Source organism: Corticium candelabrum, chromosome 8, assembly GCF_963422355.1.
Source record: "Corticium candelabrum chromosome 8, ooCorCand1.1, whole genome shotgun sequence".
In the NCBI taxonomy this organism is placed as follows: Eukaryota; Metazoa; Porifera; class Homoscleromorpha; order Homosclerophorida; family Plakinidae; genus Corticium; species Corticium candelabrum.
The window spans coordinates 3,956,471-3,972,058 of record NC_085092.1 but is presented as its reverse complement, the minus strand read 5'-3'; the positions used below and the strand labels follow the sequence as shown (position 1 = coordinate 3,972,058).

General features: G+C 40.8%; 2 protein-coding genes across 2 annotated transcripts in view; one reads left to right on the top strand and one right to left on the bottom strand.

The window, feature by feature from the left end:
* Nucleotides 1-60: 60 nt before the first annotated feature.
* Nucleotides 61-7,873, top strand: LOC134183246 (spermatogenesis-associated protein 17-like). Its single transcript, XM_062650737.1, has 13 exons — nucleotides 61-153; nucleotides 210-299; nucleotides 1,286-1,367; nucleotides 1,444-1,494; nucleotides 3,151-3,169; nucleotides 3,502-3,586; nucleotides 3,646-3,715; nucleotides 3,998-4,083; nucleotides 4,235-4,349; nucleotides 5,432-5,532; nucleotides 5,587-5,634; nucleotides 5,697-5,765; nucleotides 7,528-7,873. The coding sequence occupies exons 1-13, from the start codon at nucleotides 86-88 to the stop codon at nucleotides 7,646-7,648; spliced, it is 1,005 nt and encodes a 334-aa protein (XP_062506721.1). The 5' UTR covers nucleotides 61-85; the 3' UTR covers nucleotides 7,649-7,873.
* A 631-nt stretch (nucleotides 7,874-8,504) lies between these two features.
* LOC134183295 (dynein axonemal assembly factor 3-like) overlaps nucleotides 8,505-15,588 on the bottom strand; it is a 10,394-nt gene continuing 3,310 nt past the window's right edge. Inside the window, exons 3-15 of the mRNA XM_062650790.1 lie at nucleotides 15,446-15,537; nucleotides 15,281-15,374; nucleotides 15,125-15,218; nucleotides 14,730-14,793; nucleotides 14,581-14,663; nucleotides 14,422-14,512; nucleotides 14,049-14,171; nucleotides 12,333-12,455; nucleotides 11,383-11,611; nucleotides 9,340-9,454; nucleotides 9,194-9,268; nucleotides 9,045-9,126; nucleotides 8,505-8,802 (exon numbers count right to left, since the gene is read on the bottom strand). Of these exons, the coding sequence (XP_062506774.1) occupies nucleotides 8,743-8,802; nucleotides 9,045-9,126; nucleotides 9,194-9,268; nucleotides 9,340-9,454; nucleotides 11,383-11,611; nucleotides 12,333-12,455; nucleotides 14,049-14,171; nucleotides 14,422-14,512; nucleotides 14,581-14,663; nucleotides 14,730-14,793; nucleotides 15,125-15,218; nucleotides 15,281-15,374; nucleotides 15,446-15,537 (1,325 nt within the window). The 3' untranslated portion in view covers nucleotides 8,505-8,742. The remainder of the gene's footprint in view (nucleotides 8,803-9,044; nucleotides 9,127-9,193; nucleotides 9,269-9,339; nucleotides 9,455-11,382; nucleotides 11,612-12,332; nucleotides 12,456-14,048; nucleotides 14,172-14,421; nucleotides 14,513-14,580; nucleotides 14,664-14,729; nucleotides 14,794-15,124; nucleotides 15,219-15,280; nucleotides 15,375-15,445; nucleotides 15,538-15,588) is intronic.

Here is a 15,588-nt window from a genome sequence, read left to right as displayed (position 1 = left end):
GTACAGTGTGTATACAACGAATGATTGCTGTCACATGATCTAATCACGTGACGCAGTAACCCTACTAAATTACATAGCAACCAAAATGGCTGGCTTTGTTTCGTTGTGGTGTCGCAGAGACGAGTTGCTGAAAGATGTATATGATGCCTTTAGGTTGTCATTGTACCTTTATGTTGTTTGAAAGTGAATACTAGGATTTCTGTGTGTAGAGACGCTGAGCAGTGCCGCTACCTCGAGTTTCTTGCTGCTGTGAAGATACAGAGCTGCTACAGAGGCTGGACTACACGTAGACGAATCGCGTAAGTGGTTTGAAGGACGTACGCACGTGGAGACGCTACGGTGTGTGCGTGTGTTTGTGTGTGTGTGTGCGTGTGTGTGTGTGTGTGTGTGTGTGTGTGTGTGTGTGTGTGCGTGCGTGCGTGCGTGCGTGTGTGTGTGTGTGTGTGTGTGTGTGTGTGTGTGTGTGTGTGTGTGTGTGTGTGTGTGTGTGTGAAATACACACTAGTTGCATGTCTTAGTCATCATTTCTTAGCAACGAACAGGGTAAATTATCAGTTCCCTGCAACGTAACTAAGTGGCAATTCTAATATTCCTCCATACACTACTTCCAACAAACAGATTCCGTGTAACAAATACCGATATGTGTAGGATTGAAATCAATGTGGTAACGGGGTTAACAAAATGACAGTAGACCCTTGCACATATCCGCCCCCTTTAGTCACAGAGAAATATGGTTGAATGAGTACAAAGGATAAGCGAAGCCTCAGAGTTTCAACCATACCTCGGAGTCCCAGACCAAGTCAATTGTGATGTCTGTGTACGTATGTACTGTACATGGTCTAAAACTTGTACAATACACGTAGTGGTAGAATGATTGAACGAAGACGTAATGTGTGTTCTGTATATAAGCTGCAATCACCAAACTACACATACAAGTACAAACAAAAGATTCGAATGTACAAACAGACTATCATATGCTTATGCATAGTAGTCAGTAACAGATGTTTAAGAAAGTGACTGGACCCTTTTACAAACTCTGAAGCCTCTGTATCTTTCATTGCCATCACTGCCATATTGTCATTGTGCTTGTGCGAATGGCCTTGCATCATCATATATCTGCTTCGAGAAATGGTCGGATAGGCGAGGGTCGGATTTGCAAGGTTCTGCTGTACTACTTAACTAAGTACTACATGTATTATTATTATTATGATAATTAGACTAGCTTACTTAATATATTACAAGCATGTGGAATAGTTCGGATGTGATTTGTGGACATTTCATCTAGGAACCTTCATTATCATGCCACGGTCATACAGAAATGGTACAGAGGACATGTCGGCAGACGGTATTACAGAAATCTTGTCAAGGTACGAATAACAGCCATCTTATACACACATGTATGTTCGAACATGAGAATTATGGAAATGGCTGGATGTGTTACAGATTCGTCTCCATGAGATGAGGATGAATTTCTATCATGATATGGCTACCCAAGTGAGACATTAAATTTTATTTAGATCTGCCATGAATGATTGGTATGGCAGGTGTGATCTATGCGGTTACTATTAAATAAATTTAATTATCACCTACTGGCGTATACTATAGTGTTGGGGAGGGCTGGGGATTAGCCTCCTCAATCTTTTGTAGGCATGTCAAGCAGAAGTGTCGTGTTTCCTTCAGGATACCAAACAGTTAGTTGCCGACGACATTAACTATCTGTTTGATGAAGTTAACACAATCAACGTTTCAGTATGGTGAAGGCTGAAGTAAGTGTGGAAAGGCAGACGTCCACACTGTGGAAGTAAACAAGCAAAATTGGGGCATGGCTTTGCAGTGTGATTGATCAGCCCTCTAAACTTGAGGACCACACTAAGCTGGTGCTGTGCATACAAGCACGCGCGCCTATATATTTGAGTGTTATGACCCAGTGCGACTATACCTCAGGGTAGTAGTCACTAGTGCATGCACTTGTTAATGAGGTTTATCGGCCATCTATCTGTAAGTATCAGAGTGGGTAGATGAGTGTCAGACATCGATAGACAGCCATTCTATAGCAAATTGTTTGCTGGGTGTGGTCGACGATTTCAGTCAACAATAGGAATCTTCTCTGGTACACTCTCGATTATGTCAGCTTCTGTAGAAGGGTTCCATATCGGAAGAAAGGCGCAGCTCCAGTGGCGTTGACTATGACGACGACGGGAACTCTGAGACTGAGTGACACACTTCGCGATGACGACGATAGTTTAGACAAACAACTGCCTATCTAGCTAAGGTACGTAGTACGTTGGACAGTCTGAACAAAATTCTAGTCAATGCAACACTCAATCAGATGAATTTCGGTTCACTTAGAAGCACATGTACTTCTATCACTATATCAACTTGTCCTATTCTTGAAACAGCCTGATTTCACATACAGGTGATTGTGCTTTTATGTACGGTAATAGGGTATTAGTTAATTAACACAGCGATGTCATTTTACAAGCTGTCTATATTTTGGCCTTATCATGAGCTTACAGAGTATATACACATGTCCTCTCCCCTCTTGTCTCTCAAATGTACATGTTAAGTGCTGTCTGTAGAAAGGTGTAAGTTTTCTTTTTTCATCATTTCGTAATGTTCATTGAAAGTGATGATTATTTTAATTGCTTTTACTTTCCTAAACCCTAAGGTCATCCGTACAGCATTGTATTTGCCCTAACTGTTTCGTACATGGGCAAGCATACGACATACGGGCTGTTATGCATTCACAGAGTGCTTACCAACAGCATCTGCACAGTTTGCCAACTCCGTCAGCCTCTCCGCATTTTTCAACAATACATGAGGCAAGAGGAGAAACACACAGTACTGTGTTATTTCAACATTACTCAACTGTTGTTGATTAACTGACACAGTATGTGCAAAACCATTGAAATATGTATCTATGCAGTTTTGCACTATCTATTCTGTCAGTGTGTATGCAAAATGGTATTTTTCATATGCAGTTCCTCCCTTACAGGATACGCTTACAAAAATTTTGGAAAATATGGACAATTTTTAGTGCTATTAATTTTACACTACAGTATCTTGCCCGTACGAAGGACGGGCCATGTATACTAGTTAATAATATTAATTATAGTTAATTTTTTAGTTATTACTTTCTTTGTTTTATAGATTCAGAAGATATGGAGAGGTATGGACTTTATTCAAGCAATACTACACTCGGAAATATTTACAAAGAGCAACGAGTTAAACCAAATGACAGACGTGCAGAGAGCAGACTGACAGATAGATTAGACAGAGAGATGAATGAATAAGAGCGAAAATAAGCAGGCAAGTTGATGGACTATCAGAACGATGGACAGACAGGACAGACAGATACAAGACAGCAGACAGGCAGGAAGGTGGACGACTGAATGCATAGGCAGACAAGTTGGCTGATGAGGGGGAAAACCAGAAGGCAATGCCAAAGAATAGAAACACAGTCCAACAAGTAGATATGTTATGGCTTGGTCTGTTGTTCAGGTTACTACTGCCGTAAGTATGTCCACAATTACAGTGCATACAAGAACTATTTGAAGGGTATTGAAACGACCAACAAAATAGTCACGTGAGCAAACCATCTGCCTTAGAACGGAAACAGAGCCATTAACTTTGATGCAATTTTAGCGACCGACTGAGCTTCTATCAATTACAACTAAACCACAAACTGGCAATGGAGAGGAGGAGGAGAGAGGAGGTACACAATGTGCATGATTAATTGGCATGATTAGGGTACCTCCCATACAGGTGTCACATTGCCTCTAGTCATTCTTCTTGATTTGGCTGTCCCTTTCATTTCATTACAAGATTTGTTGCTTATTTGTTGTTGGGTTAGAGCATGGGGACTAAATGGAAAGAGCAAGTTGTGTAATTCAATTTTCAGTGCAGGGAGATAGCAAGGAGAATGACTAGTTTCTAGACCATGATATAGTTCTGTGTCATGCTGGTTGACAGGTTGCTGAACTGGTTTGCCTTGTAGGAGATATTACACGAAGAAGCACGGCGAACTCACTATTTACTCAGCACTGTTGTTTTGCCGGGTGTTTACAATTCACCAAAGAAACCGTAGGAGTCTATGATGATTGATTTGTTGTGTGTGTGTGTGTGTGTGTGTGTGTGTGCGTGCATGTGTGTGTGTGTGTGTGTGTGTGTGTGTGTGTGCACGTGTGAGTGTGCGCACACGTGTCTGTGCATTAATTGTCTGCTGTTTATTCAGACAAGTCGAAAGAGAAGAGAGGTTAAGGAAGTCAAGGCCAAGGAGTCGCGATCATTTAGTATTTAAAGAAGGAGGAGAACCAATACATTTGCCTCCCTTAGTGCCCAAAGTTCAAGTAAACACATACTGCATGTTTTTGCAATTTGTAAATGCCTGTGTGATAGCATCTTTTGAAGGTGTGTGTGTGTGCTGTGTGTGTGTACATGCGCGCTCGTGCAGGCCTGGCAATTAGATTTTGTGACCAGCCAGCCAGCCAGTTGAAACTGTCCTTATAAGGTCATGCCTGCCGGACAGACAGCTTTCTTGTCGGACATTTTCTTGAAACATTTGAACTACTAACATGCAAATGTATTTGGCTAGAGCACATCGAAACTGTCAATCTGTTCATACATGAAAGCTGCCTTGAGCCATGAAGTGTCTGAAATGAAATGAAAACGGACTGTACTAAGAGAGACGGCAGGACTGTATGTGTTGAATCAGAGCTTCATTGTCAATCAGCCTCTGTTACTTCTTCTCGCAGTGTCCATGAAATCTCATTGGACCAGTCACCAGTTTTAGTCTCTTTTGTCGTTTCAAACTTTCCTGTCAACTGGAAGTCTCTGCTAGAGAGCAGAAAGCAGCAATGCCAATAGTAAGGGCGTGTCTCCACAAATCGCATAATGCATATTGCATATCGTATACCCATCGCATATCCTGCATCGTATATTATGGCTTGTCTTGCTTAATTAACTATTTCCACTCAAACCAAGCCGGGTTGTCTTGGAGTCTAACCTATAGTTCATCCCGGTTAACCCTGTGTGTAAACACGCTCAGTGGGTTCCTTTCTGTTCGTAGCCTTGGATCCTAGAAATGTTTGGACAAAATGTCTGGTCAATTCTCATCGGACCTGAAAAATGCTAGAATAGGTCGGAAAATGTCCAATGTCCGGCCATTATTTCCAGGCCTCTGTGTGTGTGTGTGTGTGTGTGTGTGTGTGTGTGTGTGTGTGTGTGTGTGTGTGTCTGTGTGTGTCTGTGTGTGTCTGTGTGTAGGTGTGTCCTTGTGTACAAATCTGTTAGTCAACAGGCATTTCACATGATATTGTCTGTGGAATCTGTGAGGCATGTCACGTTAGTGTGTGTCAGTACAATGAAATTTCACTAATCGACAGTCTTAATCTCGATTTCATCAACCTCTCTTCATGTTCTCCAACTACAGGGGCCCTTCAGGAGTCCTGACGAGGTGCAACGGCAGCAACACAAACCACTGCAGCCAACACTCCGAGTTTCCACCGACTTTTACTGTGTAGAGAAAGCTCGGTAATTGTTTCTGCTTTGTCATGCAAAACACGTTCATTATGTCTATTAATTCAGAGTCGCGATACAAAACGCAGAATGGGTAGCGAGGATACAAGACAAAGAGTGAGCGAAAAATACAGAATTTAAAAATATATTTCATTATCACTGTGATACGTTTGGTCTAGGTTTACGCCATTTTCACACATACAGCAACGCTATGAGCCACTTCTACACACCAAATCATCATATCAAAGGTACGCTTGATGTACATTCTCGTGACTAATGAAATATGTACTAGCCAGGGCCATACTAGTTCGAAAGGTCACGGCATGGCATGTTGTTCTTTTTGTGTGATGGAGTATAGGAAATTTACGATAGTTACCGTATCTGTCCAAATACAAGCCCCACTGAAATTAAAGCCCTGGGGCTTCAATTCAAATCACTTTACGACTTAGTGTGCGTGTTGTTCTTAATTAATAAAAGACCCAGACTTAATAAAAGACCCACTCTGTCTGCAGCTGCATATAGGGGATTTGTTTCAACCTGCAGCTGAGGTGCATACTGAACCACTTATTGGAAACTACCACATATTGTTTCAAGTGAGGGAATCACTACCAGTCATGATGGCACAGAGCAGAGGCGTCGCTCAATAGGGGCCTGGGTGGGCCATGGCCCCCCAATATTAGTAGGCGTGGCCGTCTAGACAATTGACAATAGACAATAATCCTAGCACTGCCCCCCCCATTTTGGACGTCCAGCGACGCCTCTGCACAGAGGTTGTTCTAATGACCTGCATGAAGGACGAAAACACTGCGAAGCAAGTCAAACATCATCTCTATCTCAGTAATGATGTAGCAACAACAAATCACAATCAGTGGAAGCAACTGGGTTGATGTCACAGAACAGGCGCTTTTGGAAGAATCAGGCTTTGAAGGTTTCACTGCAGACGACTTTCTGTCTGAACAGAAACGGCAGTGTAAGTAATTGACAAGTGAAGCAACTTGCAACTCTACTAGCGCACAGTCCATATCTTCCTACCACATAAGCCCCTGTATGAATACAAGCGCTGGGTCTTTTATTAGTACACAACAATCTTATCGCATTACACCATTTTAATTCAAATTCCAGGGCTTGTAGTTGGACGGATACAGTAGTGATATGCATGCCTTTCTTAGACAGCGTTTCCGCTGGAAATTTTTGATTAGTAGCTACTGGGCTAAATGAGTTTGTTTGTTTGTAGCCAAGCACTTTATTTCAGAGCCAAGAAAAATTTCCCACACGTCAAACAGCTAACAATCTAAGACAACAAATACTATTGATTCGGGTTTACCCTGGTCAAACAGACAAGCAGCATTTATCAATTGTCAGAACAAATGTAGTAATAATCTGACACAAGTCATGCTCAAGGAATGTGACTTTGGAAATTAAGATGAAGACTACAAACAAGACTTTAATTAAGTGTTCAGTGCCATCCTTCTTAGCTTTTTATACCAAAAATTGAAAAGCTTCATCTAAATTCAAGTCTTGGAGTTTCATCCCTTCTAAAGTTCAGTATCATTGTTGTAGGATCATCATCTTCCTTGTGCTTTTTTACCATCGGTCTGCTTCCATTTTACTTAGGCAGTCGTCTTCAGAACCATGATGGTCATTTTCACTGTGTGTATTTCTAGTTTGCCGCTTAGGGAAGCCGTACGCTAAGTGTGCCTGCTATGTGCAAGACATAAACAGAGCATGTGTGATATCCGCCTTTTAGTCCTTGGAGCTTTAATGTGTTGCGCTAACTCTCGTAGTTATTCACTACAGCAACTGTGATTACAAGATATCTGATCCAGAGAAAGGCATTGTAACAGCTAGCCAAATTGGCGAGGAGGCATTACCATTTTATCGCTAACAACTTCTATTTGTAGCATTTGGCTATTATTAGGCGATCGTCCAGTGGAAACACTGCTTTCTACATCTCTATGTGCGATTTTGACACGTTGTAAGTTGTTTATCTATTCTGTTTGTTTTGTGTAGACCAGCGTACGGGACTCTCCACTTCAGGGAAACAAGCTCGTCAAACATCAAAGGAAGAAAGCGATTTGCCACTTTGGTGCCGTCTATACCACTGTTTGATCAGTTCAATAAAACATACTAGAACAGACAGACACCATACTAGTTTCGGTAGTCGTTGACTAGCAATAGGTAAAAATGAAAGATATGTAAGTTATTAAACTATGTGGCTCAAAATTGTTTGGAACACGAACAGCAATTATTATAATTTTAGATTCTAGAGCCAGTAATTGTCTGAATTTTGAAAAAACGTTGTAGACGCATGAAAGTACATTAATTCATATAGTGCGCAGCACTACAGTTCCCACTACTATGTCGCCTACTTTATAATGACTGTACACTATGCACTCTAGCTGCACTTTGGCATCAGTGTATGCTCTCCCGAGTCGTGTACCTGACCATGCTATCAATGTGTGTGTCTTCACTAGTGCCTTAATTAACACGTTTCAAAAGTTGTATTAGCATAAAAGTGATACTAAGTTAAATAGTTTAGTGTGACTTTGTTCGGCAGACAATATAGTACAGTACATCCTCAATTATCTGGACTTCTCTGGAGGCAGGTTAGTAGTCTGGATAGTCGAGCGTCCGGATAATCAAAAGTTGATAAATATCAACTGATTTTACCTACATTGTACAAGACCATACTCTGTTTCCACACTTACTGCTGGGTACATTCATGTTAGCCTTGTGCCCAGGCGTTCACCTCGCTCCTCTGTGCAGCGATCACGCGTCACATGACTAGGCTGATCATTCATGTCACCAGGAGAGTCATCAACAGCTACCTATTTCTTGGATATAACATTTACTTAATTCATACTCAACCTAGAGTGGCGACAAAAATCCTGAACAGACGTCTGTTGCTTTGATATATGAATGCAAAAGGCCAGGAGACACAGAAATTGTCCGGATAACCAAGGCTTAGGGTGTAATGTAGGTAGCAAATCACGTGATGCGATGTTTAGTGGCCCAAAGTCTGGAAGCTAATCACTCAGCTTACTTGTTTGGTGCCTATCAAGTTGATTGGCCAAATATGTCGATAACCATGTTTGGATTATAGGCACAAGCAAGATCCTCAAAATCATTCAAAACCTGTATCGTAACTGAGAAAAGCATTTTAGAACATTGTACCTACTATGTGCAATATACAATATACTGTATGTACTATGTATGTATATGGTATCAGTGTTCATACTTGAAAATCATATAAGCATCCTTTAGACCATCACAAGGTTTCATGATCTAAACAGGGCAAATTCACATAACCAAACTGGCAGAAAATTCATCCGATTCTATTAGTATAGCCAAGTACGTACACACACACACACACACACACACACACACACACACACACACACACACACACACACACGCGCACACACACATGCACACACACACATACACAAACACACACACACACACACACACACACACACACACACACACACACACACACACACACACACACACGAGCAGGCACATACCTTGCATCCAGCTTTGTGAGCCATTCCTGTCACCTTCTTTACGTATTCTTCACTCATTTCTTTCTTGAGCTCGAGCATAAATCTGGAAGCATGAAGTAGCAAGTTCTACTCTCTTGTCACCAAACATGCTTCAAGAAAACAAACATTACTTCACAGTTTCTATGACAACAGACGCCCCAGGAGCAAAGATTGCTTGCAATTCTTCTGTAAGGTTATGAACCATGCTGAACATTAAATATCAATCTTGTTATTAATAGACAGTATGGTAGACGGAAAGTATATTTAGCAGGTTTACCTGTTGGACAAGTAAACAAGGTCAAATGCCTTGTGAAACTTGCCTTTTCGATGAAGTTCTTGTGCTGAATTGATCGGAAGAAAAGTGACCGTGACATCAACTGGGCGGAGAAATTCTTCACAATCAAAACAAACAATCACATTATTATAATATGAAATGACAGTATGATTGCAAACAATACAGCCTGGTAAAGAATGTAGTGATATATACATACATATATATATACATATATATATATATATATATATATATATATATATATATATATATATATATATATTAAAGACTACACCAATTATATTGCTTGATATTTTTAATTCTAACATAAATAATTGATCAAATTAAAGAAAAAATTCAATAAAATAACAAATGCTATGCAGCTCAATATGATTATTGTGCCCTCTGGCTATTACGGGAAATAATTTATTGACCCTCTTCACTCGGAATAGTAACAATATGTATATTTCAGTACAAAAACCAGTTGAAAAGACCATAAAATCAAGCACTAACCATGATGGAGAGCAGTGAACTGATCCCTGCCACCTGTTGGGATAGCAATGGGTAGGTGATTGTCTACTTGATCAAATTGTGTCTGCCGTTTGATGCATCAAAGACTTTGAAGCCTGTCTCTGACCTTGAAGATTGCATCATACATGCAATGTATCAAGGACACATACAATGGTGAGCTACTTGACAACTTCCACGAACAACGAAATCTGTAATGCTAATACTGATATAACGACAGCAAGGATCAATGCTATCACATAAGACCATCCTAACACCATGCAGTTACTTTCGCATCTGTCTGTCTGCGCTATTTGACGCCACACCCATATGCCACATATGAGCCAGAGGCCACTGCACAACCCGTATCATATCCATTTCCATTGTGACAAAGCATTACAATCTAAAAACTGTATTAGACAGTTTTATGATGCGAAAATCAGTGCATTCTATCTCAATTGTGTTTTAGACAGATCTCTACCTTTATTATAAAAATAAACAGTAGTTATGTCGCTTGACACCAATTTAGAAAATCCACAAGTATGGACCATTGCTATGTACAAGTCATTGCGACATAATGTTACCGACACACAGACAGGCAGGCAGACAGGCAAGCAGACAGGCAGTACTAAGTCTTATCAGGCAAGTAGACCATCCGTGGCATCCGTTTATGGCCGATTCTCAAACACAATAACGATATCAGTAACCAATTATCAGTTGAAAGGATCAATAAGTGTCAGAAACAAACACATACAATGTACACCATGCAGTAGGACATAGTCAGAATTTTTGATGCACACAAGAATGTATTCACAACAATTACAGTGGAACCTGTCCTTGTGACCATCTGACAAAATGTGGGCACCTAAGAAATGTGGGGATAGTTGGTGACTTGAAAACTCAATACATTTGCATACATTTGGAGCCTGCAGAAAGTAGGCACCTATAAATTACAAATAATGGACACAATTCTATGGTTCAAGGGTACATTTAACCTTTGAAATGCAGACACCATGACAAGTGCATTCAAGCACTCTCCGGAAACACGTGAACCAGATCATGTTGAGGAGAATAAGAAAACATCAGGTTGACTGGAAATCAGAAACTATGTCAAGCACTCCATTATGCCCACAGCTGAAGCAGACATAGGAGATCTTGTTGCATTCACACTTGTCTTGCATTGTGATCAAGATTGCCATTGTCAAGAATTAGAACACATTGAAGAAGCCTACCATTGACGGCTTATAATATAGATTGTGTGATTGTCGTGTTCATCCTGACATCTACCATATGTACTGATTAACAATTTCTGGTGTAGAATAGTGATTGCTTTCATGTGTTTGGCTACACATACATGTACGTAGATTGATCTGCTTTATAAATACAATACATATTTGGATCATCATTATGTTGCATACAAGGAAGTGGTGTACATGGATTGGTCTACAGAACAATTGGGACCACCTAAGAATTAGGGCAGTTGAGGACAGTCTCTTGGGTGGTCATAATTTACAGGTTCCACTGTACTAAGAAATATACCTGTATCAGTAGCAGACATTGATTTTGTCTTTTCACTCTGCCCAAGAGTACTGGTAGCTTCAACAGAAGATAACGCTTCAGAAGCATTCACATCTTCATCTAATTCTTCAATTATAGGTCGACTAGGCATTTTTGTCTCTTTCACCACATCTCCTGCTGTGTATCTCATTCCGGTCAGGAGTTCATGAATGTATGCTGTCACGTTATACAGTGCCACTTCAGCAGACGTCTATTAGTAAAAAATCAGCAATTGACAAACAAGAAAATGATGTGCGTGTCTGGTGTGTGTGTGTGTGTGTGTGTGTGTGTGTGTGTGTGTGTGTGTATGTGTGTGTGTGGTGTGTGTGTGTGCGCACGCGCGCGTGTGTGTGTGTGTGTGTGTGTGTGTGTGCGTGCGTGTGGTGCTGTGGCTCAATTGGTTAGACAGTGCATTTGGAGAATGAAAACAAACTTGCAGGGTTGGAAGTTCAAGTCAAAGTAATGGCAAGATATGGCATAATTTCCTTGGGCAAGAAACTCACACACAATTGCCTCTCTCAGCTCAGGAATATAAATGAGTACCTGGTCTTGCGGTGGCAAAGGCCTCCAACTGCGACAAAGTCCATCAACCACTGGGGTCCAGGTGGGACTTCGGGTGCCACACCACAGTTGGTGTTGCAGTCGGTGCTCCTGCGAGCACCTAGCCAGGCTCCAGAAGATTGCTTAGCACGGCCCATAGCTCCTACTTAGTGCACAGGAACCCAGCTATCTGGCTGGGGGCATTACCGTTTAACAGCAGCTCCTTATCCATTTGCCATTTTGTGTGTGTGTGTGTGTGTGTGTGTGTGTGTGTGTGTGTGTGTGTGTGTGTGTGTGTGTCTGCATAAACACGTACGAGTTACAACAAAACCCAACTAAACCTCATGCATGTTACACAATAACGTTTTGAGATAACATTAATAACGACAGACCTTCACGTGTCTGTCGTTAACTTTCTTGACCAATTCCTCATTCTCTGATTCAATACCAAGTGCAATATATGGACTATTCACCATATCTCCCCAGTAACCTCTCTGAGCAACCTTCTCTCCACCCTAAATTACAACAAACACAAAGCACTGTTATTGATCTCTTACTGAAACATTATCGATTAGCACTACATCTAGTAACAACCACAAACAAATAAATGTTTCGTAATACTTCACGAAAAATGCATATGAGGAAACCTTTTATGCATGGGTAATTACCTTCATTCTTCAATTCTGTTTGTATCATAAGACTCTGAGAGCACAGATGTAATTAGAGGTTCCCAAACTTAGCATCTGAAACCCCATTTACACAAAGCGCAATCAACATAACCCCTGTCTATCCCACAGCCAATCAACACAAGCCGCGCTCTGGCTTGCATTTAAAGAACATTGACTACAGACTTTTGCCGAATAACCTTGTGATGTCGTTGGTAGAAATGAAAGCCAATCATGTTGCATCAAAACAGACAATTGTGCAAAAGTCATTCTGTTGAGTGCAATACACGTCGAGATAATAACGATGAAAAGAAAAACAGCGTTTGCCGCTGATTTCAGCAACATCTGCTTGTTCTCTGCTAGCAAGCAACCTTAAATAAATCAATTGCCACTTGTGCTCAATCTAATTTAGTGTTTGTCGTTCTCTCGCACAAACATCATGTCATGTAAGCGATGAACAGGTAACCAGCACCATAACATGCTATGGCTCAACTGAGCATTGAAAAGTGAGCTGAAGCTAAACAGTCAAAACCCAACTCGTGTTGAATTTTATCATGTAAACACACAAACCCAGATTGGGTGCAAGTAGGGTCCAGACCAAACATACGTTGTAAGCCCGGCCTGCATCAACAACCGCCTGAAGGAAATAAGTCCATCGTTGCAAATAAGCCCCACGAGGGTCGTTATGTTAGCAACTCTACAGATGCTCTGTATGAAAGTCCTGGAAACACGTATACTGTTCACTTTGAACGAGGAAACATTCAAACTGTTAAAATCGCATAGAGGGAAGTTGTGTCACTATACTTTAGAAGAAAAACTGAAGGTTCTTGAGAAGGCGAAATAAGTTGGAAACCGGCAGGGGGCAGCACGAGAACATGGCAAGAACAAGAAAACAATGAGGGAATGGTGGAGTACAGACGCAGACCTTTAATTAAACTGTGGGGCAACCAAGCAAGAAATATTGTTTAGAAGGACGAGTTTGGCGCATTACCAATAAATAAGCCCTACACCTTAATAAGTACCGCAACCGCAAACTGGTTGAAAGAAATAAGCCCTGTAGTGTAGGGCTTATTTGAGCTTATACAATAGCTACCAAATTAGGCACATATAATATCGAAGTTCTGGCAAGCCCCATTGACGCCTACACTAAGATTTTATGAATTTAATTAACATTGTCTACATGGCACCACTGCAACTGCAAATTTCACATCCATTTAGATCACTGCGTAACCCTTGTTACGAAGGTCTCGTCCCATACTTACTCTTAATCCCAATATAGTAACTGGGGTCATATTCGTGTGCGTTCAGTTATGCAAATAAACACACACAAATCTTTAATATCAACCACATAAAACTTTCTTATCTCACATCATCAGTAAAATATAAACCACTTCACATACTAGTTTCACAATCCACACACAAAACTATTAACACTATTTCTACCTTGTTGATAAGAAGGCCCGATGCAAGTGATCGATTTGGGACAGTATAGCCACCTTCTCGAAATGCAAATGCAACACCGGTCTCTCTCCATTTCTTGTACTCTCGACTATAAACAATGCTCGTCTACAATAGATACACACGATGACACTACAACAATCAAGACACAAGCACACGCACAGACACAGACACAGACACAGACACAGACACACACCACGCAAACCACGCACGTGCACACACACACACACACACACACACACACACACACACACACACACACACACACACAAGCATGCACCTAACAGAAACACATACTACGTGTCAAAGCCAATATGCCATATGATACGTAACTACGCAACGTAAACCGCACTCTCACTTTGTCATGCAATCTCATACTGTAATCCCAGTCAAACACTCCCATCCTAGAGTCATAACGAGTTTTAAGACTATGTCTCAATCTCTGCTCCCTGCCATACAACAAAAACAAGTGAGTTTCATCACCAGCACTAAACAGTCACACAATAAACACACTCACCACATTTCAACAATAGGAAACGTTTTGTGGTCTTGATTACGCCAGAACTTGAACACTCCTTCAAGCAGGTCTCTCTCCTTGAACTAAATAAAATTCAACATCATGACAAAGCACATAAGTTGCTCTGATTTGATATACTCTCTCTGCACCTTCAGTTGAGACAGATCTAAAATGCTAAATTGCTGTGACATGTAATCGAGATCCGTCACAAACCTTGAAAAAATATGTCTAGTCAAGACTTTGTCACAGGTGTAATATGTAGTACGTACATAGAAATCATACATTGAATACAATCATCAGCAAAGACACAAGCAAAAACATCAGTGTGTACTTTTCAATGATAAATAGCAACAGTGCCATTTGCTCTACATAAAATGCAACACACACACACACACACACACACACACACACACACACACACACACACACACACACACACACACACACACAACACAACCACACACAAACAAACAAACAAACAAACAATCAGAGACACTAGAGAAACAAATAGTCGACAAATAGACTGAACACAAGCTCAACTGACTTGATAAATTGATCACATTTTGTTCGGAGGTAATCGAATGTCTGCTGACGAATCAGAGAGTTTCCATACAACTCAAGAAACAGCTCCGCCTTTTCTATCACAATAAATGTAAAATATCTATATACACAGACACAATTGAAACAAAATCTAACTTGCCTTGCAGTCCAAGTTGGTCTGGCTGTTCAAATACCACAGCCAGTAACAGCATGTGTCTAGCAATCACTTCTAAACTGTTTTCAATGATATAGAACTGGACAGTAGGTTACAGATCAGAATTGTTTTGTTACTTGAGGTGAGTTAATTGTGTGGTATATCCTATACCTTCAACTTAGGTTTTCTGTGTCTGTGGCTTAGGGCAAGAGTCTTGATAATATGTCGAATGTCTCCCATCCCAATGAGCAGTATGTTGAGCGCTAACCAGAGGAAGAGTTTGAAATGTAGCTGGAAGATACTATAAACAAAGA